Source organism: Tenebrio molitor, chromosome 5 (genome assembly GCF_963966145.1).
Source record: "Tenebrio molitor chromosome 5, icTenMoli1.1, whole genome shotgun sequence".
Taxonomy (NCBI): Eukaryota; Metazoa; Arthropoda; class Insecta; order Coleoptera; family Tenebrionidae; genus Tenebrio; species Tenebrio molitor.
This window is the reverse complement of record NC_091050.1, coordinates 17,300,500-17,328,497: the sequence shown is the minus strand read 5'-3', so window position 1 is coordinate 17,328,497 and position 27,998 is coordinate 17,300,500. Positions and strand designations below refer to the sequence as shown.

General features: G+C 34.0%; 6 protein-coding genes and 1 pseudogene across 6 annotated transcripts; 3 read left to right on the top strand and 4 right to left on the bottom strand.

Moving 5' to 3' along the window:
- Positions 1-11: 11 nt before the first annotated feature.
- On the bottom strand, positions 12-3,036 carry LOC138130386 (brachyurin-like; annotated as a pseudogene).
- A 3,905-nt stretch (positions 3,037-6,941) lies between these two features.
- On the bottom strand, positions 6,942-10,231 carry LOC138130173 (brachyurin-like). Its single transcript, XM_069046573.1, has 6 exons — positions 9,529-10,231; positions 9,302-9,477; positions 9,089-9,255; positions 7,744-7,830; positions 7,547-7,686; positions 6,942-7,498 (listed from the first exon to the last, which is right to left on the bottom strand). Exons 1-6 carry the CDS (start codon positions 9,586-9,588, stop codon positions 7,340-7,342), a joined length of 789 nt encoding a protein of 262 aa, XP_068902674.1. The 5' UTR covers positions 9,589-10,231; the 3' UTR covers positions 6,942-7,339.
- Positions 10,232-10,547: 316 nt separating this feature from the next.
- LOC138130171 (brachyurin-like) lies at positions 10,548-11,739 on the bottom strand. Its single transcript, XM_069046570.1, has 6 exons — positions 11,581-11,739; positions 11,357-11,532; positions 11,139-11,305; positions 11,007-11,093; positions 10,803-10,942; positions 10,548-10,753 (listed from the first exon to the last, which is right to left on the bottom strand). The coding sequence occupies exons 1-6, from the start codon at positions 11,638-11,640 to the stop codon at positions 10,592-10,594; spliced, it is 792 nt and encodes a 263-aa protein (XP_068902671.1). The 5' UTR covers positions 11,641-11,739; the 3' UTR covers positions 10,548-10,591.
- Positions 11,740-12,029: 290 nt separating this feature from the next.
- Positions 12,030-15,273, top strand: LOC138130167 (probable cytochrome P450 6a23). The gene is made up of 3 exons (XM_069046559.1): positions 12,030-13,200; positions 13,265-13,510; positions 13,563-15,273. Exons 1-3 carry the CDS (start codon positions 12,111-12,113, stop codon positions 13,730-13,732), a joined length of 1,506 nt encoding a protein of 501 aa, XP_068902660.1. The 5' UTR covers positions 12,030-12,110; the 3' UTR covers positions 13,733-15,273.
- Positions 13,779-15,509, bottom strand: LOC138130174 (brachyurin-like). Its single transcript, XM_069046574.1, has 6 exons — positions 15,173-15,509; positions 14,957-15,107; positions 14,735-14,901; positions 14,265-14,351; positions 14,070-14,209; positions 13,779-14,018 (listed from the first exon to the last, which is right to left on the bottom strand). The coding sequence occupies exons 1-6, from the start codon at positions 15,240-15,242 to the stop codon at positions 13,857-13,859; spliced, it is 777 nt and encodes a 258-aa protein (XP_068902675.1). The 5' UTR covers positions 15,243-15,509; the 3' UTR covers positions 13,779-13,856.
- Positions 15,510-18,298: 2,789 nt separating this feature from the next.
- LOC138130382 (uncharacterized) lies at positions 18,299-20,063 on the top strand. The gene is made up of 5 exons (XM_069046825.1): positions 18,299-18,904; positions 18,937-19,433; positions 19,641-19,743; positions 19,796-19,954; positions 20,013-20,063. The coding sequence occupies exons 1-5, from the start codon at positions 18,659-18,661 to the stop codon at positions 20,061-20,063; spliced, it is 1,056 nt and encodes a 351-aa protein (XP_068902926.1). The 5' UTR covers positions 18,299-18,658.
- Positions 20,064-26,141: 6,078 nt separating this feature from the next.
- On the top strand, positions 26,142-27,554 carry LOC138130381 (odorant receptor 43a-like). Its single transcript, XM_069046824.1, has 5 exons — positions 26,142-26,366; positions 26,435-26,931; positions 27,143-27,245; positions 27,295-27,453; positions 27,504-27,554. Exons 1-5 carry the CDS (start codon positions 26,157-26,159, stop codon positions 27,552-27,554), a joined length of 1,020 nt encoding a protein of 339 aa, XP_068902925.1. The 5' UTR covers positions 26,142-26,156.
- The last annotated feature ends 444 nt before the right edge of the window (positions 27,555-27,998 follow it).

Below are 27,998 nucleotides of genomic sequence, written 5' to 3'. Positions count from 1 at the left end.
TTGGCAAGAAAACAGGCTTGAGACGCCAATACGAATACGTGTTGGAAAGGTTTCTTTACTAAAGTTTACTTTCACTTAAATAATGTATGAATTACTTCTGAGCCTCATTTTAAAAAAAATATTTATTACAATTTTTTATTATTAAAATAGTAACGACTGCTGCACGAACGCCAATGAATACACCCTGATTTAATCTAACGAAAAATACGAAAATTTTGGCAAGCTATCGTTCACTTTTGGATGGCCGCGATTGTACATCAGACACAATGGATAGCATTGTTGACTTTACTAATATTATCGAAACCAATAACAAGGGAAGTAGAAATTACTAGTGCCTTAAAATTTGAAGATTGTAACTGCAGAAAAAGAAAAATAAATAAGTGAGTTCATGTTCGATGTTTTTTTGTGTGATCCGCTTGAAGATAAAATACTATATATCATTCAGAGTAGAAGCTCTTTTTGGGCTGCGCCCAGTTGTCAACCTCAACTGCGTTCCGGTCTTCAATCTCTTTGCTTACCATAAAAAGATACATTTCTACTCTTAATGATATAAATATACTATTGTTTAAAATACATTTAAATATCGGTTATGGTTTTAATCCAGTCTATGTAAGGAAAGATTCTGGTAAATCCGGAAGGTTCAGTGCTTTCGCACCCGTTTGCACTGATGAAACTTGCCACTCCACCAATCCATTTGTATAGGCTTAAATACTGAGCCAATGGACTTCCATTATCGTCCTAAAACAATTAATTAGGTAGTGTTAAACATGGTAATTATAAACACACGATACAAGTTCCTTCATTATAATTTCCCTCCACGCAAACCATATTCTCAGTAATCTGATTAAGTGATTACCATAGTAGAGTCTACATTCTTCATTGGATAAAATGGACACTTTTTGGAACTGTAGACTTTCAGAAAGTTGTTCAAACAATGTTCAATAATTTTTTACTAAGTGAATGTGAATTAACTTACAATCGCTGGTTTGGCCCCATCCCAATATGGTAACGGAAGAATTTTCTGATAGAACCACCGTTGGCATATTAATGGGCTGAAAAAAACTACAAACATAAGTATACAGATAGGGTTGTTTTTTCTTATGGAATATTTCGCTTACCGTTGTAAGTGATTGGCATTGGTAGTTTGATAAGTCCAATGTCATGTTCTGTGGTATCTGGGTTAAAATCAGGATGGACTACCCAATCCGAAGTAGCGACAATGACTCGATTTCCATCGCTGGTGGTCAAATCATTTGATCCAAGTTGAATAGTGAAAAGAACAGCCCTGCAATAATGTGTTTTCTCATATTTTCACAAAAATTTAATATACCTACTTGTAAACACAGTCCTGCAGTTAGGATCCATTTACGACTCCACCGCACAAAAATTTGCTGTCTGTATACGTATGGCAGCAGCGAAAGGAAATTGACCAATAGCAGCATCATCTCCACCAATTATGCGTCCTTCTGGTTGTGCAGTAACAATTTTTGCCTAAAATATTAATGGCCGGTTGCACCGCATTTTCGTTAATCATGTATTAACTAAAACGAGATTTAAAGTTAATGGTGTATTAAAATTTGTTTCATTGCACCGCATATTTTAAAGTCTGTTTAAGTATTAATTAATTAATTTAAACAAAAATCATCGAATTGTAAACAAACCCCTTGACAACGGAAGAAGAATTTCGCTGGAGGCGCTACTATTTGACAGTTTCAAAGTTGACAATTTGAAGAAAAAGTGGAAAAAGTCGGAGTGAATCGTAAACAATTTGTGAGAAGTTCGAAAAGTAACGATTTCCATTTTGTAAAATGATGAAAAACCAGGCAAAAAAGAAGAGAAAACGCTGTCCCAATTATCCCCCGGAGAAAAAAACGCTTCTTTTGAGTATTGTACATAAGAACATAAGTACAAGAGTATCATAGCGAATAAAAAAACAGACGTGGTAGTGTTCGGAGGAAAAAAGTAAGTGCTGGTAGAAAATTGCTAAGGATTTTAACAGTCAAAACCCGGGAAGCGTATTTCACGGTGCAGCTTCGCTACACAAATTTTTTTTAAAACTGTGTCCAACAAACAAGAAAAACGGCTGCTGAAGAAAAAAAGGAAACACACAAGACTGGTGGAGGATTGATTTTGAGCGTCATTAACAAAAAAAAAAAACTGCATAAGGACTTACAAATGAGTTTGATTGTGATGCTACATTGAAACCAGCGGAATCAGAAGTAAATAAAATTAAAGTAAAATGTGCTTTTGTTGCGAAATATCTTAGAACAACTTACGTTGTATCTGCAGGAAATTATATTTCCTCTTCAATTAAAATAAAAAAATGTAAAACACTTGCTTTTATGGATTGAACCTCGAATAAAATGTTATTTTATCCAGTCCATGAAAACGGTCAGACCTTGTGTACTGAAACCGTGGAAAACCAAAATCTATAATCTCCAAAATGTATAACTCGTCCTCCAAGAAATCATCAAAATCTTCCATGTTGTGTAAATTTGAAGTCACATTGACATTAATGACATTACATAAACTCTATTTAAGGGTTAATTCGCCGATTTTGGCTACTTTACTAAACAAAGATTAAAGGTTATTTAAAGTGCGTTGCAAACAAACTTGTCAAATTAAATAATACTGAACGTTAATCATTGGATTAAAAGTGCGGTGCAACCGGCCATAATTGAAGTTGCACAAGTAATTAATTGCGATGTTTATTACCTGATCTTCCAATAAAAAAATGAAGAAGAGAAAGAAGTGCAACACTATGGAAAGAAATTCATGTTACGTTTTTATTGATGAACGATTACTTAAGTAAGATTATTTCTAAATTTATGTTAGGAATGGTATAAATTCTTTTGTAACTTTTTAATCCCCACGACTGATGTCATAGCAATAAAATTTGAAAAAAAATAATAAATACTTGACGATAAAAATTCGACAGATTTAAAAACAGTATGGAATATTTAATATGAACTATTGGGGACAAATTACTTTGATCGTCAAAGTCACTTGACTGACATAAAGTTGTAAAGCAAGCATTAGGACGGTTAACCTTATTTTTTACTACTGTCAACCACTGTCACTGTAAAACTCATCATTGCAAAATGTTAAATAGCGAAAAATGGGCAACTGAAGGAGATATTCCTAGGAGGAAAAATTGAAAAGGTTTCCACAAGGCAATTTGGCCCATGGACAATCCCCCAGAATCAAGGGAGATGATTCTAAATTTTTGAATGGTGGATGGTGGCATATTTTTGACATGAGAAAAGTCAATAATTTGAAATTGTCATCACTATTGACTTGACGTTAATGCTTGGTTTACATTAATTTGTTTTGAAGTGACAGAAAAATGACGACCAAAGTATTTTGTCCCCAATAGAACAATGTACAGAAATTAGAATTATGTTTAGACTTTATGAAAACGCTGATGAAACAATGAATAGGATTCTTCACAAGTGAAATAAATCTATAGTTATTTATGTATTAAGGGCATAATCAGGAGATTATGGCACGAGGAAATGTTTAAAGCCCGAGGAAGGAGGGCTTTTAAATTCCCGAGGGCCATAATTGACAATTATACCCGTGGTACATACAACGTTTTATTCTATTATATAATTTGTAAAAGATTCAAACAAATATTTAGTATTCCTTAAAGGAAATCAACTAATGGCCGGTCGCACCGCATTTTCGTTAATCATGTATTAACTAAAACGAGATTAAAATTTAACGGTGTATTAAAATTTGTTTCGTTGCACCGCATATTTTAAAGTCTGTTTAAGTAAACATGATTAATTAATTAATTTAAACAAAAATAATCGAATTGTAAGCAAGCCGTTGACAACGGAAGAAGAATTCCGTAAGAGGCGCTTCTATTTGACAGTTTCAAAGTTGACAATTTCAAGAAAAAGTGGAAAAAGTCAGAATAAATTGTAAACAATTTGTGAGAAGTTCGAAAAGTAACGATTTCCATTTTGTAAAATGATGAAAAACGAGGCAAAAAAGAAGAGAAAACGCTGTCCGAATTATTTCCAGGAGGAAAAACGCTTCTTTTGAGTATTGTATCGAGCGATCATTTAAAAAATAAATTGAGTTTGCTTTGGAGCCTATACTATTGCATGGGTTGCCATAGGTAACACGCCGACTCGATTTATTTTTTAATTGATCGCACCGTACATAAGAACATAAGTACAAGAGTATCATAGCGAATCAAAAAACACACGTGGTTAGTTCGAAGGAAAAATGTCAGTGCCAAGGATTTTAATAGTGAAAACCTGGGAAGTCGCTATACATATTTTTTTTAAAGTGTGTCCAACAAACAAGAAAAACGGCTGCCAAAGAAAAAAGGACACAAGACTGGTGGAGGATCCAAAAAGAACAATAAAGGGAATTCCAGTGGTGAACTGATTTTGAGCATCGTTAACAAAAAACTGTACAAAGACTTACAAATGAGTTTGATTGTGATGCTACATTGGAACTAGCGGAATTAGAAGTAAATAAAATTAAAGTAAAATGTGCTTTTGTTAAACAATTGCGAAATATCTTACAACTTACGTATCAGCAGGAACTTCTATTTCCTCTTCAATTAAAATAAAAAAATGTAAAACACTTGCTTTTGTGAGATTGAACCTCGAATAAAGTCTAAATATATCCAGTTCATGAAAACGGTCAGAACTTAGACCTTGTGAACTGAAACCGTGGAAAACCAAAATCTATGATCCCCAAGAAATCTTCAAAATCTTCCATGTTGATTTTAAATTTGAAGTCACATTGATATTAATGATAATGACATTACATAAACTCTATTTAAGGGTTAATTCGCCCATTTTGGCTACTTTACTAAACAAAGATTAAACGTTATTTAAAGCGCAGTGCAAGCAAACTTGTCAAATTAAATAATACTTAACGTTAATCACTGGATTAAAAGTGCGGTGCAACCGGCCATAAAAGTTGTGTCCATGCAAATTTAGTTAGCTATTTTGATGTTGTTAGGGTTACTGTGTATAGAATGTATGATTTTCTTTAATCAAATAATGTTTGATACCATTGTTTGAATAATTAAACCAACCGTTGCTTGGCATATTTTTGACAAATCTGGGCCATAAAGATCAATTTATGCCCTCATTTGGGGGCGTATAAAGACGATTATTGACCAAAATAGAATAAGTTAATTATGCATCAAGGGCATTATGAAGATGTTTATGTTCGAGGGCAACCAGTTTAAAAGATCGAGGGCCGCCAGGCCCGAGAGTTTTTAATACAACATACAACATACAACGTTTTTTAGATTAGACTACCGGAGGTGAATTTTCCGGTGCGACAACTAGTTTCAGCCACGATGGCGCAGAAAAGTAAAGTATAACAATCCTTTGGGTATCGGTATCGTCGTGGGTCGACAGCTGCAGCACCTCCCGGGTTCGGGCCTTACGTTGGGGCCACTTATAACACTTCTTCGTATATCGGTACCCCAAGTTGGATGGTACTTGCGATGATACGTCTTGGGATGGTTGGAACGGGTTCGATTCCAATGCAATGAGGGAAGGACTTTGGTCCGACTCGTTCACCTGGGGAGCGTTTCCGGAGCGGAGCTACTCAAGGTCCGGGTAAATGTCCAGCTTGTCCGCCGGGGGAGCTTCTGGGGCAGAGCTATTCCAATGTCCGGGTGGATGTCCCTAGGGCGCTGTCCGATCGGAGCAGAAGAATAGTCTTAGCTCTTCTGCGTGATGTTCGGCAATTTATAGGGTCCGACGATAGGTAAGATGGGTAGAAGGGAAGACGCGGAAATGATCAAATGATCACAGCGCCTTATGAGATCTTTTTATAGATGAATTAAATTGTCGACTGTAATTACACAAGAGGTCTTTTTTGTCCGGATAAAATTGAATTTTTTGACGATAATTTGGTTGCTTGGTAAATTGACGACACAAACCACCCGATAAAAAAACGAGTCCGAAGGACGAGTTTTTTTGTCTGGTCGTTTGTGGGGTCAATTTACCAAAAAGAAACCAAAATAGAGTTTAAAAAATGAAATTTTATCCTGGACGAAAAAAACCTTGAACGTAATTCGATGAGATAATTTAATGAATAATAAACAATAATAGGTAGGTACCTAATTATGAAAAATTTAATTGGCCATTTTGCACTTCAATTTATTACAAGCTGTGTCAATGTTTAAGATTGTTGGTTCGTTATCATAACAACAAACAATAATCAGGTTCGAAAAAGTTTGCCATGGAAGTTTAAGCACATTTTACCCAGATGCAAAGTTAGGGCTAACTTTATCCGATGTCAAAGTGACAAATGCATCGCGGCTTATGGGATTTTTTATACACGAATTAAATTATCAATGTAAAATTAATTGTTATGCACAAAACATTTATAAAGAAAGATTAGGAATTGATGATGGTTCTGATCCAATCTGAATATGGAAATGTCCTTGTGTATACTGAAGGATCAATGGTTTCACACCCATTTGCATTGATAAAATTTGCCTCTCCACCAACCCAGTTGCCGAACTCGACTTCGCCTCGGTCCTCAACCTCTGGGCTTAGCACAAAAAGACCCCCTTCTACTCTTAATGATATAATCTATTATTATTGTTTATATGGAAAATAGTGAAATATTACCCCAGGATATTGTTACGACTTTGTGGTGATAATAATCCAAGATTTTACAGCTTGATAGAAAATAGGACATTTACTCGTAGTTTCCATCATAACATTTCCTGATTTTCGGCATTCATTACCTTCCAAACATTAAAAATATTTTGGCAACAATAATGTTTTTGTCAAATTATGGAATTGTATATGAAGTAAATACTTACCCTCCTTAAAATCTTGACGGATTAGCATTTTCAAAATGTACAAAAGTTGTGGAATACAGTTGTTGACAATTGGCAGAACTAGGGCATTAGTCATAAAGAACAGAACGTCGAAAAAAATTTCGAATAGTCTTCGGATATTTTTATTTCTAAATTTGTTAACCAGATTACTACATACTCTTCTACGAGTATGATAAAATTAAAAATTCTTTAATAATTCTTACTAGTACTAGTACTAATACTTTAAAGAACTATAGTAAAATATAATACACACCTATATTACAACTTGTTCGTCAAAATTATTTCATTATTAAGACAATCATTCTTAATATTGGCAAATCATTTTGTCAAGAGCGCTTTGGTTTTTTTACAATTCTATCTTTATTATTTTAAAAGTAAACAAATATTATAAAAAAGATATTTCTACTTAGTAAAAAAATTAAGTTGAACCAATTAGAACATATGTACCTACTTAAAGAAAAGTTACAAAATAACTGGCAATAATTACTTATCTAATTTATTCTATTAAGAGACCCTAGTTATATTATTGATCCAACTTACATAAGGAAGGATTCTGGTAAATCCTGACGGTTCGGTACTCTCACACCCATTTCCACTGATAAAACTAGCCACTCCAAACACCCACATACTTGAAGGTAAAAGTAATGGGCTGCCATTATCACCCTTAAAGTATAAATTAACATTTAAATCTTCCGATAATTGTAAACTCACTATACAAGTCCCTTCATTATAATTTCCTTGCACACAAATCATGTTGTCGGAAATCTGATTACCATAATATATTTTACATTCAGCATTGGTTAAAGTGGACACAGTTTGATATTGAAGACTATCAGAAAGTTCCGGATCAGCTGTATTGAATAATTTTAAAACAAATGTTTTTATGAAACTAGTGTCACCTTACTTACAGTCACTAGTTTGTCCCCATCCTATGATGGTAAGGGATGTACCCCCACCTAGTGCCACGTTTGCCATATAAATGAGCTTAATATAATCTACAAAAAATAGAGTAGTATTTAACATTACTAGCATGGTAAAAAGGGTTTTTACTGGCGACAGAAGGATATGACTGGAGAGCCGAAGGCGACCCAGTCACCTTCTGAAGCCAGTAAAACCCGTTACCATGCGTGTATTGTTGAATATTTTATTTGTTCCTCACTTGTAAATAACAGTTATACAAACTATTAAAAATTACGGTATTTAAAAAAGAATCGCATGAGCTTTACACGTATTGCTTTGGAAACGCACATCACTCATATGAGCACGGGTGTAAAATTTTACTGGCTAGCCAGTAAAATTTTACATGCTTGCTAGTATAATTTTACATGCTAGCCAGTTAAGACACATTTTCAAGGTGAATACAGTGACTTGGTAAACTGATGTTTACAAGTAGGGAACAAATAATAGTATGTTATACGCCAAGGTAGAGAAGACATTTTTTTAAGCGAGGCTTAAAATTGTCTTCTCTAGCGTGGTGTATATATTATTTTTTTCACTACTAGATCCGTTAAAACCCTTTCTAATAATAATTATTAATTAAATTTGTTTGTCCGATGCGACGATCCGAGTTCTCATTTTTCAACGGTTGCTATGAAAATTGAAAATCGTCTGTCTACGTTAACTAATAAAATCAAAGAAAATCTTTCGTTGCTAGGTGACGGCTGTTCATTATTGACCTTGGTTAATAATGAAATAAATTTTTTATTATTATTTTTATCTTTTAGATATAGCTGTTTCAAATTCACACAATATAACGCAGACATATAATACAAAAATTAATAAATATTTAGAACTCTCCGTTGCTATGAGAAATCTTTGGTGTTTAGAAAAAATTTCGATTTTACCGTTTATAATTTCAGCAACAGGAATAGTACCCCAATCTCTTTTTAAAAATTTAAAATTTTTGGACTTAGAGAACACATTGGTGGTTGAAATTCAAAAAGGTATATTATTATACTCATGTCACATCGTGAGGAAATTCCTTAACATTGACACAGAACATAAAACACAAAAAAGTCAAAATGCGGAGGCGAGACGCCGGTAATTATGTTGATAAGCACTGCACTATTACTTGATAGTATTATCCGTAATAGTGTATGTACTCCGGCAAAATTGCCGTGCCGCCGGGTGGAGGTGGGATACGAAACCTTGGGAGAGAAATTCTACTTCTGGGGTCGGTTCGAGAGTCAATAATGACGCCTTCTGAGACTAATAGTGAAAAAAATATTTTTTACGATGAAAATATTTTCCTACCGTTGAAAGTGATTGGCATTCGCAATTTAATGAGTCCAATATCATTTTCTATGGTATCGGGGTTAAAATCTGGATGGACTACCCAGTCAGAAGTAGCTAGAGTTTCTCGATTTGGGTCGCTGGTGTTCAAGTAATTTGATCCAAGTTGTATGGTAAAAAGCACAGCACTACAACAACGTGTTTAATCACGTTTTTATGAAAAATTGAACCTACTTGTAAACACAATGTCCAGAGGTTAAGATCCATTGCTGATTTAGGATGGTTCCTCCGCAGAAAAATTTACTGTCCGAAGTCTGGACGTGGATAGCAGCAGCGTAAGGAAACTGACCAGCAAAAGCATCTTGCCCACCAATTATACGTGTTTCTGGATGTGCAGTAAGCGTTTTTGCCTAAAACGTTTCGGGAAATTGGTTAAAATACTTAGTTATGATGTTTATTACCTCGTGCTTTCTCAAAAGGAACAAGATGAGAACGTACAAAATTACGTAAGGGAAATTCATGTTTCCGTATTGATTACCTCTATAAAAATATTTATGGTTTGCTTAGGAGCTTGAAATGGTGTAGATTATTGTGAGACGTTTTAATCCACGGAACTGATAATGTGGCAATACATTTTTGAAAGAAAATAGTAACGACAGCAAAAAAACATCAAAGTGAAATATTTCAACTGGACGATGTAAAAACTTCTGTAGCATTTAAAGATGGAAATTGAGGATTTTGGTGGTCTCATGTGACGAAGAAGTAAGCTATCATCAATTAAAATCTGTGATCCGAGCAGCCTTCCTTACACTCTTCATGACTCCTAAATTTAATAATAAATTAGTTTTGTTAGAAAAAACAAGTTACTTATTAAATAATGAAATTGTAGTTGAATTAAGAATATTCACCACTAACAAAACTGCATCTAAGCAAAACAAACAAATAGTAATAATTTAATTTATCCTATATTTACACACGAGTTATATTACGAATCCAATTTACAATTTTTTTGTTAATAATAAGGCCGTAACCAGATTTATGGTCCAAATGGTATAATTTGCCAACAAAAGGATCATTCACTACTAGCCGACCGTTTTGAGCCTCTTATTTACAGCTTTGCCCTAAAATATTTTTTGGAGGTGAAGCTTATGTTACCGCACTCATTGGGACAATGAGACTATTACATTTCTAAAAAGGATGCGATATGATATAACTTAACCCACGGTGATAGATAATATAATTTAATATATTAAATAGTTGCAATGGTTATTGTCAATATAAAAATTAAATTAACAGCATTTATCTTTAAGGCGATTATCCATGTAATTCCAATTTAATCTCAGTCATTAGATGCACCTTGACCCTTTTCGATTACATTGGATATATTTCAGTATCATTAGCTCTCCCATTTCTGAATTATTCCACCTTTTCATGATATTCCTATTATGGATGACAAATTATTTGTAAATAAGTACTCAAATAAAGCTTGCGAAAAGAACCTCTAATAATTTCTTTGATAATACATTATACATTGGTTATATTTCTAATCCAGTTTACATAAGGAAAGATTCTAGTAAATCCAGAAGGTTCTGTGCTCTCACACCCATTTCCACTGATAAAACTTGCGACTCCAACAACCCAAGTGTATCGACTTAAATATTCAACCATTGGACCACCATTATCACCCTTGAGAAATAAATTAGAACAGTGTTGAACAAGATAATTACGAACTCACAATACAAGTTCCTTGATTGTAATTTCCTTCCGCGCATACCATATTCTCCGTAATCTGATTACCATAGAATAGTCTACATTCTTCATTGGATAAAGTGGACACAGTTTGATACCGAAGGTTTTCAGAAAGCTCTGCATCAGCTGAATTCAGACATTTTGAAATAATTTCTATTAAAGCCAGGTTTAATGTAATCTTGTTACTTACAGTCACTAGTCTGACCCCATCCTAATACGGTAACTGAAGTACTGTCAGATAGTTCAATAGTTGGCATATAAATTTGTTGAATATAACCTACAAACACGGAAGAGTGATTTTTTTCCGAAAATTTTCACTTACCTGTTAAAGTGACTGGCAGTCGTAGTTGGATGAGTCCAATGTCATTTTCTATGGAATCGGGGTTAAAATCTGGATGAACTACCCAATCAAAAGTAGCGACAGTCTGTCGATTTGAGTCGGCGGTAGTCAAATCTTTTGATCCCAATTGAATGGTAAAAAGTACGGCGCTATAACAGAGTGTTTTCTCATATATTCCACAAGAAATATTTATAATTTACTTGTAAACACAGTGACCAGCAGTTAAAATCCATTCGTTACTGATGAGAGCCCCACCGCAGAAAAATTTGCTATCCGAAGTCTGCACATTGATCGCAACAGCAAAAGGAAATTGTCCAGCGTAGGCAATTTTTCCGCCAATTATACGCCCCTCGGGTTGTGCCGCAAGCGTTTTAGCCTAAAACATTTATGCTAATTAAAACGATTTAATTATGATGATCATTACCTCGTTCATCAAAAAAATGCATAGCGCCAAAAAGTGTAAAATACCCCAAAAGGAATGCATCTTACTTTATTGATCGCCTGGATAAAAATATTCTGCTTAAGTGAATGGTGGAGATTATTTATCGACAGAGTTGATAACACGATAAAAGGATTTCTAAAAGAATAATAACGACTTGGTTGTAAAAGTTTTTGTATCTACCTCCGCGATCAAAAAATTGTCAAAAAAAAAAAGAATAATTCTGGCTCCCAACTTAGCTCAAATTAATAAAATATAATTAAATACCACAGTTTTAGATAATTGTTGTAGTAATTGTTGTTATCGGCAAAATTATTTAGTCTGCGATAACCTAAAGAAAACGTAAATAAGTAGGTCAAATTTTTGACCCGATCTATACATGACAAGCACTAAATAGATCATCATCATTATTATCATATACATTTAATTTTTGCTTATACAAAAAACAGCTAAACTAGCAACAAACAAACTCATTAAACCTCATTTAGTACCGTTTCGTCAATACCAATATCAAGATGGTTTCTGCATTCACCTTTCTTCTTCTACTGTCAGAACTTCTGCTAGTATTTTTATTCAGTGCCACTTTCGCCTATTATTTATACTACATATATTGCTTCAACTACTGGAAGAAGAAAAATCTACCAACACTTAACCCACGATTCCCTGTTGGAGACTTGGGACTTGCAGCATGGGGTAAAGAAAGTCTCTTCATACGTCTACAAAACATTTACAACGAAATCAAATCGAATGGACACAAACACGGTGGACTTTACTTCTTCAATGGACCCATCTACTTCCCGGTCCATCCCGAAATGGTAAAACGCGTGCTAGTGTCAGATTTCGACCATTTTGTCGACCGCGGAATGTACGAAAACTCCCACAAAGTACCATTAAGCTCCCACATCTTCTCCATGCGGGGTGACCAATGGAGGAGTATCAGAACGAAAATGTCCCCAACTTTCACGTCAGGAAAAATGAAGAGTATGTACAACATCGTGGTGAAGTACTGTGACAACCTTGTGAAAGTGTTAGAACCCCTCGACGGAAATGAGGTTGACGTCAAAGACGTCTTCAGGAGGTTTACTTGTGATATAGTCGGGTCTACGTCTTTCGGGATTGACTGCAACAGCTTGAATTACCCTGACACAGAGTTTGTACGAATGGTCGAAAGAATTTTCGCTCATTCCGTGTGGAAACTCCTGAAAGTTGCGTTCGAAGAAGGACTTCAGAATCCTGGAAATATCATTAAAATATCTCACAGCGATAAAACTGTGGAACAGTACTTTACAAATTTAGTTAAAGAAACTGTCGAGTACCGTGACAAGAATAACGTGGTGAGGGACGACTTTTTGAATATACTCATTCAACTCAGAGATAGAGAGGGAATGTCCTTCAAAGAGATCGTGGCGCAGTCATTTTTATTTTTTACTGCTGGGTTTGAGACGTCGTCTTTGACTCTGAGCTACTGCATCCACGAACTGGCTCACAATCAGGAAATACAAGACAGCGCCAGGAAGGAAATCGCTGAAAAATTGGGTCGAGACAGTTCAAAGTATTGTTATGAAGACGTCCTGAGCTTGCCTTGTCTAGACAAAATGATAAAAGGTACTACAATTTTAATGTTTGCGCCATTACCATGATTAATATTTGACTATTGTTTTATTTTTAGAAACGCTGAGAAAGTACCCACCAGCTGCCATGCTTAATCGCATTTGTGTCAAAGAGTACCACATCCCTAACACTGACACAGTTATCGAAGAAGGTACTCCAGTTGTAATATCACTTTTAGGCCTTCAAAGAGATCCGGAGTACTTTTCTGATCCGTTGAAATTTGACCCTGAGCGTTTTGGTACCAGTAACAATATTACTCCTTACACGTACTTACCATTTGGTGATGGTCCAAGAAATTGTATAGGTGTGCACTTCCAGATTTTCTAATTTTATGAAAATTAATAATATACTTTTAGGACTAAGATTTGGTTACATGCAAACCAAGCTAGGATTAGCTACGCTTTTGAACAATTTCAAGTTTTTACCTAGTATCAAGACACCTCGTCATCTGGTAATCGATCCCAGTACAACCACCATTGCCTTAAATGTGCTAAATGGTGTACATACCAAAATTATAAAAATATGATTTTTACTAACAACGTTTTCTAATAATACTTAACGGTACCACAACACAAGGAATCACTCAATATATTTTAGATTTCATTCAAAGTAAAATTCTTATTTATGCACAAAATATTTATAAAGAAAGATTAGGGATTGATGATGGTTCTGATCCAATCTGTATATGGGAATATTCTTGTATATCCTGAAGGATCAGTACTTTCGCACCCATTTCCGCTGAGGAAGCTCGAAACTCCGACAATCCAATAGAGTCGACTCAAATACTCAACAAGTGGACTACCAGTGTCACCCTAAAAAGTACCATCAATCGCTGGTTTACCTCCAAAAATAGTACCACATACAATACAAGTTCCTTCGTTGTAATTTCCTTCAACGCAAGCCATATTGTCGGTAATTTGGTTACCGTAGACTAGTCTACACGCAGCATTGGACAAAATTGTAGCAGAAACGTACTGCAGAGTTTCAGAAAGGGCAGAATCGCCTTTGGTGCAACAAAAATCGTTAATTTATTTCACTGAACTAGAGTATTTACTTACTATCACTTGTCTGACCCCAACCAAGAGCTGTTACTTGAGTCTCATTCAAGAGACTTACCGTAGGTAGATTAATCGGTTGAATATAACCTAAAATCACGTTAAAATGCGATGGTAATAGTATATTGGGATATAAGGTTAGGAAGTGCATTATAACAGAATCGGGAAAGACTTCGTCTGAATTTTTCAACTTCCGAGAATCTGTTATGGCAGTTACTAGCCGTATATCCCATAACGTTTTTCGCACAATCGCTTATACGAAAAAAAAATGGCTTTGAAGTAATTTTTTTAACATGAATATTTTGATAACATAAATGTCATTAATGTCATTAATGACTTACCTCCGTAGGTATCGGTTTCGTTATTTACTTACAGCATTAGGGTTGGTAAGTTCAACTTTCAGATTGTGTCAACAATAATTGTAAGTAGCTAAAACAACACAATATGCGCGAAAAACGTTTTTATTAACTTACTGGTAAAGGAGACAGGCAGTCGTAACTTGATCAACCCAATATCATTTTCAATGGTATCAGGTACGAAGTCTGGATGGATTACATAGTCATTGGTGGAGAAAATTTCCCGATCAGGATCTGCCGAAGTCAGTGTATTTGATCCCAACTGAATCGTAAAGATTGTAGCACTGAAACAGTTTGTGTGATATATTTTTCAATTCTTCTTCATTGTACTTGATTTACTTGTTGACACAGTGTCCTGAAGTTATGACCCAATTATGATTGAGGAGGGCGCCACCGCAGAAGAATCTGCTGTCTGCAGTTTGGACATTAATGGCAGCAGCGAAAGGAAACTGACCGGCGTAAGAGTCTAGTCCGCCAATTATACGAGCTCCTAAATTAGACAAAAACAAACAAAGTGTTATTAACAACGTGTGTAAATGGTTCTTAGAGTCTTACCAGGCTTAGTTTCAACAGATGAGGCCAAGAAAGAGGCCACAAAACACACAAATAGGAAGATCAAACTCATTTTGCGTTATGGGAGTCCTATCTTGAACAAATTGCGGAGGATTATAAGATTTTATTTATATTCAGTCAGTCAGTAAAAATATTTTATGGAGGTGTTAATATTTGAAAAAATTCCAATCGATACAATCTTGAGATACTATCGAATCACGTAGCCGGCAATGACGACGAAACGACAATAAAATTCGATACTACTTTGTTATTTAATTGACAATGTACACCTGGAAAAGGTAAGTAATGTGACTGAGCAATAAATAAGGTATTAATTGCGATCTTGTAATCCGGCATAAGAAGAAGGAAATACATTGTTGAGATTATTTGTATAAAAGATTTCCAATAATACCTACGTCAATAAATAGACTAGATGATGTGATATTATAACGGGATATTGTTGACGTAAATAAAAATTGCAATATAATTCCAGTAGACAAGTAAAAGAGTGGCTCCACAAAAAATATTAACAAAATATTTTTATTATGTGTTTATTACTTTGTGAACTTTTAATTCCATTTATTGGTTTAGGTTTTTCATGATATGCTTCATTCTGTTAATCTTCTTTGATTCTTTTACAACAGTTTACTGTCAGTACTGTGAACGTGCTTCACATTTTGCCTCACTCCTCCTAATTACAAGAGTTTTACACTTTAGATTTAATTAAGGGACACGTTTAAAAAATAATCAAAATTCATTTTTTTTTATTTAAATAAGATGTACCTACAGTCATCTTAAAAATCATGTGTTCTTCTATCTAAGTTAATACCTACACTTATTTGATATCTTCCAGTCTTATCGTTATCTATACTATAAAATTTCCTTAGCTATTGTAAAAAATCCAGGCTTTCCGACCATTTTATCTGTCTACTTACTTTGTTATCTTTTTGATTTGACTGCAATCAATATTTATACAATACTCTGTAAGTAGCTGTAATAAAACTCAAGTGCTCAAAAAAAACAAATCAATAAAACGATAATAATCTATTTTTTTTTGGACAAAATGTCGCTGTTTATTTGTTTATTAAATTATTGTTAAATCTAAATAAGTATTTAATTTTGCCAACTAACTTTATAATTGTCAAAGTAACATTTTTCAAAATTCAACTTTAATAACTGCAATAAAGCTTAATAAATATAGGCCCGGTTGTATAAAGCTTAGTTAACATCGTGTCAGCTAACAAAGCGTCAAGTCGGAAATCCGCCCATTTGATTGGCTGGTTCAAATAAAATTTTAAATATCCTCCAATCAGATCCCTTGACATTATGTTAACTTTAACAACGACTTAACATCGCTTTATGCAACCGGGCCTATAATGCGACTTGATACCGTGCCTCATTTTTTTTTTTAAACTGTAATAATGCTTTATTAACTTGGATAATATATTAACCTAACATTTGGTGCGATTCTGTTTTACAATTTACCAATATTGCTATATAACAATGTTGTAGTTGCTATGATATGAAGCTGTTGATTGGTTGGATCTATGCAAAATCAATATTGTTCAATAACAATCTTGCTAAATGTTGAAACCGTGGAGGGAGAAAAGACTGGAGATGGCATTTCCTATGCTTCCCATGTTAAAAATCCGAACCCTCTAAAAGCACGTGCAACAACCTTTTATGACCCAGTCCACAATGCGCTAGATAAAGAAGCACAATGCGCCTGAAAGGAAGGCGAAGGAAGCTAGCGTCTATATTCAGAAACCTTTTATGACTCTGTAGTTTTCGCGGGCCGGTATACTTATTTGAATTAGTGCCATCTCCAGCCTTTTCTCCCTCCACGGTTGAAACAGAATCGCACTAGTTGTGTGATAAATAAATGATATTTAATAAATTTGTAATTAAAAATAAAGGTATGGGGTAGCTTCATTAGCAGTCAAACTACATTTATTCAGCGAATATGTAATGGTGTGAAAAATATTGCAAGAGCATATCTTTGGGAAGATAGGTTTTTCTAATTTTCGCGGTGCTATATGATGGATACTACCTTCAGACAATGATTTAGTTTATAATATATATTATGATGTGCAAAGTGAAGAAATATCAAATCATACCAGCTAAACTACGAAGTAAATTTAGTAAAATAACCCTACATTTTTGTAAAAAATGTCTGTTACCAACCCACGCGAAAGTCCCTAGTCTAATATGAAAACTTGAACAGCTGAAATTTCAGGAATTAGTAAAGCAAAGTAGATAAAATAGTTTATTACACTCGTTTAATAACACATATTATCACATTCGTTCCATTAAAGCACTTCTCGCTACGTTCGTCGTGCTTTAAATACACTCATCTGATAATACAGCGTCTTATTAAACTCGTATAATAATATACTATAATGAAGCCGAAGTAGAAAAAATAGCATGTTACACGCGTTGCACAAGACATGTTGTCGAACTCTTTCGTCGTGTTCTAAACCCTCTCGTTCGACAGTAGACTGTCTTTTGCAACTCGTATAACAATATACTATTACACAATTGCTAAAGAATTTGACAATACATGTAAAATTTTGTTGATTTTTTAAATAGAAAAATTATTCTACTTTTGTTTGACTTCTCTTTATTTTCATTCTCGCTCTCTCATTCGTACATTTAGTGCCCATAGAGTTAGATGGCGTAAACCTTTCCGTTCTTTGGTTTTCTACCAACTCGATTTCTACTTTCTTTTCTTATCTTTTTAACATGCAAGCGATTTTATTAATTTCTGATAGGAATCAATTTTTTTCTAATTAACAATTCTTGTCGTTTGACTTTATATTTGACACTTTACGCATGATGAAAAATCACACTCACTACAGTTTACTTACGTTATTTTTCTATGTATAAATTCTGATTCGTTGCCTCTTCGTATTTCTTAATATGATCTCTTTTTACCAAATTATAACACTTGTATTTTTGTCATTATTTTATTATAATTGATAGCATTTTGACAATTGACCTTGTCGTAGGACCCAATTAAAATACAAGAAAAAAACAACACAATATTTATATTGTTTAATTTTATGCAGAGCTTATCGAAAGTAGACCCTTTCACTGCACTACAAACGGAACTCACGACAAAATGAAAAGGCAAACCGTAATTATAAATATACAATAAGCTTTCCAAGAATTTAACCAAAAGCGCTACCTCTTAATTAACATTTAATAACTCTTTTATGCGGAATAAAAATGCTCAAAGACGAACAAACGGAATTTTAAAAGAATAAATTTTGAGGTAAGTGTGTCTTTGATCAATTACAATTCAATTTTAATTACAAGCCGGTTCAAAACTAACCCATTTTTTTATTTCGATGCATTGAAAAATAGATTGTGACTTATAAAAGCACGAAATCTCTGTCATGTTCAGTCAATTCGATTCTCTAGCCCTTGAAGACCGCAAGCACAGTGAGGTAGTGTTTTTCTTGCAACTACTTTATTTGTACATCTACAATGAGTGCTGAATCTGAACCTGATTATTTTCAACTCACTATTAAATGTTACGACACAAGTGGACTAAGACGGACTAGTAAATGTTTGCAAAAAATTCTTTCACTCTACATTTTGTATCCATTACTGCTTGTGTTTTTCTCTATGGTAATTATTAATTTGCGGTATAAACACAACACCATCTTTGAAATTGCTGAAGTGTTCTCTTCAGTGGCTTGCTTTGGACATGTAATGCTTCCTCAACTTAAATTACACCTTATATTCAACATTTCACGTTTCAGCTTTTAGTCAGAAAAACAGTAATAATCGTGTACGGACCCGTACTTGAAGACCTCTACTGTAAACGTTTTTATTTCTGGAAACACGACCTCTTTGGAAAGATAAAAGGAAAAGAATTTCGCCGTCGCATGGCCTCGTGCATTTCTCTAATAAAATGTCTCTGGGGTATGGGGGTCTTCTCTATTACATTTCATTCCGCTGCACCATTTTTTATCGAATCTCTGGTACTCCCACATTCTTGTTGGATTCCTGGAGATAATTTTGTCATCCGAATAATCCTTCACTGTATGGAAACAATATTTTACATCGAAACAGCTCTACTAGTTGGAGTTTTTGATCAGTTTTATCTACTGATGTGCACCGAACTCAAAATCCAATTTGATCTTTTATCCAAAACAATCAAATCAATCAACATTGGGGCAAGCTTCTGCGAGGCACACGAAGAAATTTGTTGGAAGAAGTTAAAGCACTGCAGTAAATATCACAACTTTTTGTTGGGGTAATGTTTAGTATTTTTACATTTTCTTTTCGCAACTGTTGACTTTCAGAATCCACAAGAAGTTAAATCAAATTGTTTCAGAGTACATTGTTTGTATGTATTTTCTCACAATAGGAGCCACCTGTATCCCCCTTTTTGTTATGTACGACAAGTACGGACTGGTAATAACAGCCTTCAATAGCATAAGAATTACATTATTGTTTTTAGGTCCTCTAATACCACTCAAATTATTGAAAGCATATGTTTAATTCTACTCATAAATAGTTTATTTGTGTTGGCAGTTATTCCAGCTAGTGCAGTGGAAATTGAGGTTAGTGCCACAAAATACTTATTGCTACATTGAAATAAAACCTTGTTTCCAGACTGAGAATTTAGCTGTGGAAATTTATAATATCGACTGGTACAATGCAAGAAGTTTAAAAATACATAAATTTGTTCTTTTCTGGTTGGCTCAGGCTCAAATTCCTGTTCAAATATCCGGTGCAGGGATTTTGATGCTTAATAGAGCTCTCGTGCTTCGAGTCAGTTTTTATTACTTGAAAAGGTTAAGATACGAATACAAATTGAGATATGTTTTAGGTGCAGCGTATTGGGTATTCAGTTTCCACTTTATTATCAGGTTTAAAATAAAACGATTTGTTAAATTTGCACCGTACATACCATAAAATTTATTATATTTGTAAACTTAAAATTGGTATTAGCTTATCGACAACGTAGGCAATAATGTCTTGGTGTGCATTTAATGCTTTCAACTTAAAAAACACATCTAACTTAAAATTTTACAGATTACATTATACATCGCTGCGCTGCGACTTTCGTTAAATTAAGAAGTTGTATTCAATGTTACCAAACTTGTAGCCAGAGACATGTCCTGCTCTAATTATAAATCTTTTTGATAAGCTAGAACTCACATTCCACATAAGATAAATTTAGTTAAAAATATCACTGCTTAACGTGGTCCTAACCTAAGTTTTGTCATTGATTTTCGAAGACATACAGGGTCATTATAAATGACTGTCCCATTGCAGTTGGCGTTGGTGACGTAGTTGAATGTGCCGAAGCCTCATAACATGAGTGAGACTAGTATCATCGATAGGTGGCGCTACCGGCGGTAGTGGAAATTTGTCTACGTTGCGTGGTGTGGGTTTTCAACGCCAACTGCGATGGGACAATCATTTATTATGAGTAGTGACCCTGTACTTCACAATGTTGTGAAAAATTCAAAGGCTATTTGATGAACTTTTCCAATTGAACACTCGACATGTGTAAGCAGTGACTTTAAACACAACTCGCTAAACAGCTCCAACAAAATGATGAAGAGAATTAATGAATCTCCTCCTAGTGTAAATAGGAAAGTATGGATGAATAATATTTTGAAGATTTAGGAGAACCGGTTCGTCGAGACCATTTGTGATCTTAATTTGGATTCGACAAAGAATACACTTTTCGTGGGGCTTGAAATAATGTTCTGTTATACAGGGTGTCCCAGAACTCGCGGATCAAACTTACAGTGCGTTTTCCTTGGTGATAACTGAAAGCAATAGCGTTTAAAAAAAAGGACAGGGTATAATCGATTCTTTGTAATGAATAATTAAAGTTGACCAATCAGAAGGACGCTGTTAATTTGAATTTCACGTAAATTTAACCAACAGTTTAATTTGCTTAGCAACATAATTGTAGTAAGAATGGTATGGAATTTCAAGTAAATGTTTGGGCAACTGTAAAGATTTTGACAACGTCAAGTTTGATTCGAAATTGTCAAACTTCATATTGAAATCATGAATACAGCTGCAGAGTATGCCGAAATGCTCATACTTTATGGAGAGTGCGGGCGCAATGCACGTGAGGATGCAATGGAATATGCAATACGTTTTCCACGACGTTTGCCACATACAAATTATAACGTATTTCTACGGTTGGCGGATCGTGCTCGCGGCACTGGGTTCTTGGTGCCTATCTGACAAGAAATTGGTGGTCCCCCGCGAGAAGTTAGAACGCCAGAGACTGAAGATGCTGTTCTTCAGTCCTTTGGTGACGACGGTAGATGTAGTATATTTGAAGAACTATATTTACCGCGAACCTATCAATATTTTAGAAGAACTAAATGACCAAATTCACGAATATGCTTAGACTGGCAAGGGAAAGTTTAATAAAACGAGCTCGCCTATTCCTTCAGATGAAAGGTGGTCATTTTATTTCATTTATTGCATTCTACATCGTTTAAGTTATAAAATTTGATCTTAAATTTTTACTAATAATGATGCTAAAATAAATAGGTTAGTTCAATCCAGTTTTGTCTTCTTTCTTTCAGAACTGCCACTATGTTTGATCTGTTGTTCAAAACCTACGTGTCAAGAATGTTCCTAAAAGTCTTTTCTTTCATTTCGACGATGACGAGTCCCGCTCGTGTAGCTGCGCTAGTGCGCTAATACGTTGCAGATGCAGAGTGTATGCACAGGAATCAGGATAAATTTCTTGTGATTCCGATTCACTTCACAGGCCCTGCATATTTCACTTTTTACTAAGATTTTTGAGGTAGTAATATTACTCACTTGACGCTACGTCGCCATTTTACCTTCCATCAACAAAGGTTCAATTCATCATACCCCTCAAGGTTACAATTGCTCTGGAAATTTTCACTCATCATAACATACCATATTTCATTCATTGCCAGAAAAAGGAACTTCTTGCGTTCCCTGATTTAGATTATATACATTTGTTAACCTGCCTTTGGCGAAATTACCCCATTTTTGGTTATTTCAAAAGTAGCTGTCACTTTTGACGTCTGCTCCGACAAATCGACCAGATAAATATTGAAAATAATTTTATGATTCATCGAATTATACGTTGCTTGGCAATTGAGGGAAGGTACTCAATTTTCTCATAAAGGGAAAATTAGATCGAGCTCTATTGGTCAATTTGATTAATTCATAACTAAAAAGCTGTTGCACCCTGAATATTTTTCTAAACGTTTTTTACCTTCATTACCATCAAGGAATATACAGTTTAAATTTGATCCGCGAGTTCTGGGACACCCTGTATCTTAAATTACACTCAATTCAAATAAACTAATAAAAATTGTGCACAATTTCGTCATTTTCTTAAATTCTTACTAAACGTCTAAAATTACTAATTCTATTTCCGAGACTTCTCTAGGTCTTTAAGCCACATGCCTTTCTTTAAATTGATATTTACATTCTTTGCTACATTTTGATTTCATCGATTCATCTCAAGCTTCAATGTATTCAAATAGAGCCAGGATTCTTGGTTCTCTTTAAAAGGAGGAAACATTTCAATTTTTTTTTTACTTTTTCAAAGAAGTCATTCTGATGACTATCTCTTGCATTCCAGGCCGTTGTTATTTTTTAAAATTGTCTTCAAGTACAACGTGATCAAGAATGACTGAGTCATTGGTAAAGGCCGGATTTATATGCATTTGCATATTTTTTTGCTAAACAGCTTCGGATTACTTTAAAGTTTTCTTGGCGTTTCAGATGATTCTAAATAAAATAACACCATTCTTATTATGCATATTATTGCATATTTAGCAATAAAAGCATATTTTACAATAAATGCATATTTATTTGCATATAACCCAGGAAAACGCACATCTGGTCTAGCTGCTTCAAGGAAATACCGCCTTTGATATGGAAGTTGCAAAAATGTGCCGACACTGCCGACATAGACTGGTCAGGTTTATATAGTTTTGTGAGAGGGGAGCACTGCCACCGTGGTGTCGACAAAATTTTCCAATAAAATAATGTAATTTATGCATTGGCATACAGTCTAAATAATAATATAATATGACATAATCACAGGGTATTTCGTATGTTCAACAGCTTACTGGAGATAGGTATTATATACTTGTTAAATAAGATTTAGTTTCCAGTGGTGATTATTTTTTACCCTTGATTTTCAGTGCATTAAAATTGTTATTTTCAGAATGCCTAAAGTGCAAGTGTACAGAAGTCAACAAATCCGTGAATGGATATCAAAATCGGAACATTTTACTGCCATTTTAATAGTAATTAAATCAACATTGTATTGTAATTGTATTATTTTTTAATTCATATAAGTTTTAAATTAAAAAAGCGTGGCTCTTTTGATTTTTTAAAGCATATTTAGGTGCATATTCTGCAAACTAAAGTGCATATTTTGTAATCTCGGAAGCATATCTTGCATGCATATTTCGACTTTTTTAGTGCATATAAATCCGGCCCTTAGTCATTGGTAATAATGAAAATTTGAATGATTTTGGTACCACTGTAATCTAAACGCATTTCCGGTCATTATTGTATTAGCATGAACATACCCGACATAACCTATTTTTTTTTAAATGTCGTGTCAAGTTAAAACATCCGGTCAGTGCCAATTACGAAACAGAAAAACACCAATATTTTTCAATTATTTCATTACCAACAGACTCAGTCATTGTTGATCAATTGATCATGCTGTATTTTAAGTTTTCAGTGATGGTTTAATATGTACATATTTGCAATTTATGACAATAATTAATTTTCTTCGAAGTTTCAGTCACATTAATCTTCTGAGTTCAAGTCTCGTCTAGTACACGTGTTTTAAAATAATAAGCAATAACTCGTTCGTGCAACTGAATATTTTGAATACATTTCCTTACATAAGAAAAAATAGATTTTTACAATTCTGTTACTTCTTCTGACGAATTCTGTTGGAGGGATTATTTATTTATTTATTTATTACTTATTTAATGCTTGCTATTTATTATTTATTTTACACATCAGCATTAGTGCTGTTCAGAACCTCACTTATCTTACAATAACAACAAAAAGACAAACAACTTACATGACCGATCAACAACGCTAATAAGTAAGTAAAAAGACAAGACCCCTGGAAATTATATTCTTGTATAGATTTTCTCTACAGATTACAAATATTTAAAAAAATGTAATGCAAAAGAATGGAGACCGGGTTTTAACTGGATTTTTTGACCAGGTATAAAATATTTTCGATTCAAGTCAAGGATTTAGTAAATATTCTGACGGATCCGTTTCACAAAAAAATTAAAATATTTATCTCCTTTTCATTTACTAGGGAACTGTAGCCACGAAACCTAATAAATTTTTATATACATATATAAGTCCATTTCAAAGTAGATACAATCTCTCATGAAAAATTTGCTGCAGCAATGCATGTTCGTTTTTTAAATAGTAAAAAAAAAATGTTTTCTTTATTATTTTGACCACTTGATTACCTATGAGATCTGCAAGAAACATACATTTTGGTTTCTTAGACTATTTAATGCGTTGTTAATGGATTCCAGCATGCTGAAAACAAATCCGGCAGCGCAATTGCTCTTCTATCACATTCAGGTTTCGAGAGGGTTTAAATTAGAAATATCAAACAGGGAATAATAAACACTGATACGAGTATATTTTTAAATTTTAACAATCACATTTAATGCAAGGGATATTATGTTTTATGGACTTCGATTGTTATTGAAAAAAGAATTTTTTTTTGATGAGGATGATAAACTGGGCAGCTCGAATATCTAAGCATAGCTTCTCTTCACTTTCGGTTATAACGCCTCCATGAGTAAAATATCTTAATAGAACTTTCCTTCATGCCCACTTGAGATATTTCGTAAGTTCTAATCTAAATGAAAACAGAGAAAATTAATTTTTTAATGCAAAATTTGATATGAGAAAATCATGACCTGTGTCATTTTCTCGTAGCTTTACGTTGTCTTATTCAACAGGAAATTTCAGGTACGTTTAAAAGCACCACCCACGCTCTTTGCTTAGTTTCACTAACTGATTGCGTAGGCTACAGGAACTGAAGAATTTTGTTACCTATTTTTGCACCGTTTTGACTCAAAGCGAATATAAGAAACGTCATGATATATTCGCTAAAATTATACACATGAATTTAGCACTCGTGCCAAAAAAACCCAATTTACACACGAACTCGTCAAATAAACTACTATTCGACAACCTTTCCGTTGTTTACATTTCTCAGATCAACACAAAATAAATATTTTAAATTTTTTGGGAAACGGACGCCTGCCGTCAGAATATTTACTAAATCGTTTGTTTTAATCCAAAATATATCATACCTGATAAAAAATCCACTTAAATCCCAGACTCTTGTATTACATTTTTTTAAATATCTGTAATCTGTCCAGAAAAACGCATCGGTTTTAATAAAAATTATTCTTCTGGAATAGCTACATTATTAAATTTTATAACGCACTTATCTGCGACATACCCTTTACTTGCACTGCAAACGAAACTAACTACAAAATGAAACCGCAAACCTTAATTATTAATTATTTAGAATTAAACTTACAAGAACTCATGTAACGTCTACTCTCCTAATTGATACCATCATTCCATCTAATTCTTGGTAACTTTGTTGAATATTTAACAAAAACTTCAAAACCCCATCCCTTTATTAACATTTAATAACTCCTTTACTCGAATAAAAATGCTCAAAGACGAGCACAAACGGAATTTTAGAAGAATTGGGGTAACTGTCTTTGATCAATTAAATTCAATTTTAATTATAAGCCGGCTCGAAACCAACCCATTTTTTTATTTGAATGCACTGAAAAATCGATTGTGTCTTATAAAACCAGAAAGCTCCTTCGCGCCCAGTTAATCTGATTCTTCACCTCTTCAAGACCACAAGTACAACGATTGGTACAGTGAAGTAGTGTCTTTCTTGCAGCTATCTTTCAGATCCATAATGAGTGCTGAAGCTGAAACTGACTACTTTCAATTCGCTGTTAAATGCTACGAACAAAGTGGGCTTAGACGGACAAGTAAATTTTTCCAAAAATGTATTTCCGTCTATATTTTGTACCCCTCGTTGATTGTGTTTTGCGCAATGGTAATTATTAATTTCCGTTATAAACATGACACGATTTCTGAAATGGCTGAAGTGTTTGCATCTGTGGTAACATTTGGACATGTATAGCTTCATCCAGTTTAATCAAACTCCGAATTCAATTTTTCCTCTTTCAGCTCTTAGTCAGAAAAACAATTATTTTAACATACGGGTCCTTTTTTGAAGATCTCTACCGCAAGCGCATTTATTTCTGGAAATATGATCTCTTCGGAAAAATCAAAGGAAATCAATATCGCAAACGAATGGCTTCGTGTGTTTCTCTAGTCAAGGTTTTATGGAGCATCGGATTTTTCTCAATTGCAGTTCATTCTGGTGCACCAATTTTTGTCGAGAGTATGGTATTGCCACACGCTTGTTGGATTCCCGGGAATAATTTTATCATCCAAGTAATTCTTCATGTTATGGAAACAATATTCTTTTTTGAAACAGCTCTACTGGTTGGAATGTTCGATGAATTCTATTTGCTTATGTGCACTGAACTGAAAATTCAATTTGAGCTCTTGTCCACAACAGTAAAATCAATCAAGTTTGGAATGGTTTTCAGCAAGGACCATGAAGAAATATGCTGGAGGAAGCTAACACAATGCACTAAATATCACAACTTTTTGTTGGGGTAACGTCTCCTTATGTATACTTAATATATTTTTACAAGTGTTGGGTTTCAGAATCCATAAGAAGGTAAATCAAATTTTCTCAGAATATTTTGTTTGTATGTATTTTCTCACAATAGGAGCTATATGTATCCCTCTCTTTGTCATGCATGACAAGTATGTACTAGAGACAAAGTTCCCAAAGACCTATGATGCTTTATATTTATTTTTTAGATCCTCCAATCTCCCTCAAATAGTTGCAAATCTGTTTGTCCTAGTGATTGTGAATGGTTTATTTTTAATGGCAGTTATTCCAGCTAGTGAAGTGGAAATTGAAGTTAGTGGTACAAGAGGTTGTAAAATTAAAATAAAATTTTATATTCTAGTCTGAGAATCTTGCTTTGGAGATTTATAATATGGACTGGTACAACGCAAGAAGTTTCAAAATACATAAATTTTTGCTTTTCTGGTTGGCCCAGACTCAAATTCCTGTGCAAATGTCTGGTGCAGGAATTTTAATGCTTAATAGACCTCTTATGCTTCGAGTAAGTTTATCAGAAAACGATAAAAATATAATGTTTGAAATATTTTTTAGGTACAGCGTATTGGGTATTCAGTTTCAACGTTATTATCGGGTTTAAAATAAATTAGTGAATTTAAATAATTTTGTTCGATACCTCCCTAGAAACTGAGTTTCTCTTTCGCTCACTGTCTTTTATTCACTGGTTTTCATTCACTCCTAAATTTGTCCAAATCTTACTCATTAATTTTGATTTTTTAGACAACATTTGATACCTCGCGGTACTTGCCTCTTCCACGACATCCTCAGGAACAGATAACCCTTCATCATTTATTTCCACAATTTCCACAACCTGCATCCAACCACTTTATTTACGTTACAGAGATTTGATTATTGTTTTTTTTTTCCAAAGCAACAGATCCGTCCAAATATGTAATTTTTGTATTTAAAATTTTGAATACAAACTTTTATAAGTTAACAGTCTTATGACTTATTTTCTAAGGAGGTATCGAACAAAACCAAATACAGCACACCAGAGTAAGACCGCTTTCGTTCACTTGAATTGCATGC

Excerpts from the sequence above, each read along its gene's own strand:
- LOC138130173 (XM_069046573.1), bottom strand. The coding sequence starts at position 9,588 with ATGAATTTCCCTTACGTAATTTTGTACGTTCTCATCTTGTTCCTTTTG. Across the intron at positions 7,831-9,088 it reads AATGCCAATCACTTTCAACG|ATTATATTAAGCTCATTTAT; the intron begins GTAGGAAAATAT and ends TATTTTTTGTAG. Across the intron at positions 7,499-7,546 it reads ATAATGAAGGGACTTGTATA|GGTGATAATGGCAGCCCATT; the intron begins GTGAGTTTACAA and ends TTATACTTTAAG.
- LOC138130171 (XM_069046570.1), bottom strand. The coding sequence starts at position 11,640 with ATGCATTCCTTTTGGGGTATTTTACACTTTTTGGCGCTATGCATTTTT. Across the intron at positions 11,094-11,138 it reads ACTGCCAGTCACTTTAACAG|GTTATATTCAACAAATTTAT; the intron begins GTAAGTGAAAAT and ends CCGTGTTTGTAG. Across the intron at positions 10,754-10,802 it reads ACAATCAAGGAACTTGTATT|GGTGATAATGGTGGTCCAAT; the intron begins GTGAGTTCGTAA and ends TTATTTCTCAAG.
- LOC138130167 (XM_069046559.1), top strand. The coding sequence starts at position 12,111 with ATGGTTTCTGCATTCACCTTTCTTCTTCTACTGTCAGAACTTCTGCTA. Across the intron at positions 13,201-13,264 it reads TCTAGACAAAATGATAAAAG|AAACGCTGAGAAAGTACCCA; the intron begins GTACTACAATTT and ends TTTTATTTTTAG. Across the intron at positions 13,511-13,562 it reads TGGTCCAAGAAATTGTATAG|GACTAAGATTTGGTTACATG; the intron begins GTGTGCACTTCC and ends ATATACTTTTAG.
- LOC138130174 (XM_069046574.1), bottom strand. The coding sequence starts at position 15,242 with ATGAGTTTGATCTTCCTATTTGTGTGTTTTGTGGCCTCTTTCTTGGCC. Across the intron at positions 14,902-14,956 it reads TCAGGACACTGTGTCAACAA|TGCTACAATCTTTACGATTC; the intron begins GTAAATCAAGTA and ends AAACTGTTTCAG. Across the intron at positions 14,019-14,069 it reads ACAACGAAGGAACTTGTATT|GGTGACACTGGTAGTCCACT; the intron begins GTATGTGGTACT and ends GGTACTTTTTAG.
- LOC138130382 (XM_069046825.1), top strand. The coding sequence starts at position 18,659 with ATGAGTGCTGAATCTGAACCTGATTATTTTCAACTCACTATTAAATGT. Across the intron at positions 18,905-18,936 it reads TAATGCTTCCTCAACTTAAA|CTTTTAGTCAGAAAAACAGT; the intron begins TTACACCTTATA and ends TTCACGTTTCAG. Across the intron at positions 19,744-19,795 it reads CTAGTGCAGTGGAAATTGAG|ACTGAGAATTTAGCTGTGGA; the intron begins GTTAGTGCCACA and ends CCTTGTTTCCAG.
- LOC138130381 (XM_069046824.1), top strand. The coding sequence starts at position 26,157 with ATGAGTGCTGAAGCTGAAACTGACTACTTTCAATTCGCTGTTAAATGC. Across the intron at positions 26,367-26,434 it reads CTGAAGTGTTTGCATCTGTG|CTCTTAGTCAGAAAAACAAT; the intron begins GTAACATTTGGA and ends TTCCTCTTTCAG. Across the intron at positions 27,454-27,503 it reads ATAGACCTCTTATGCTTCGA|GTACAGCGTATTGGGTATTC; the intron begins GTAAGTTTATCA and ends AATATTTTTTAG.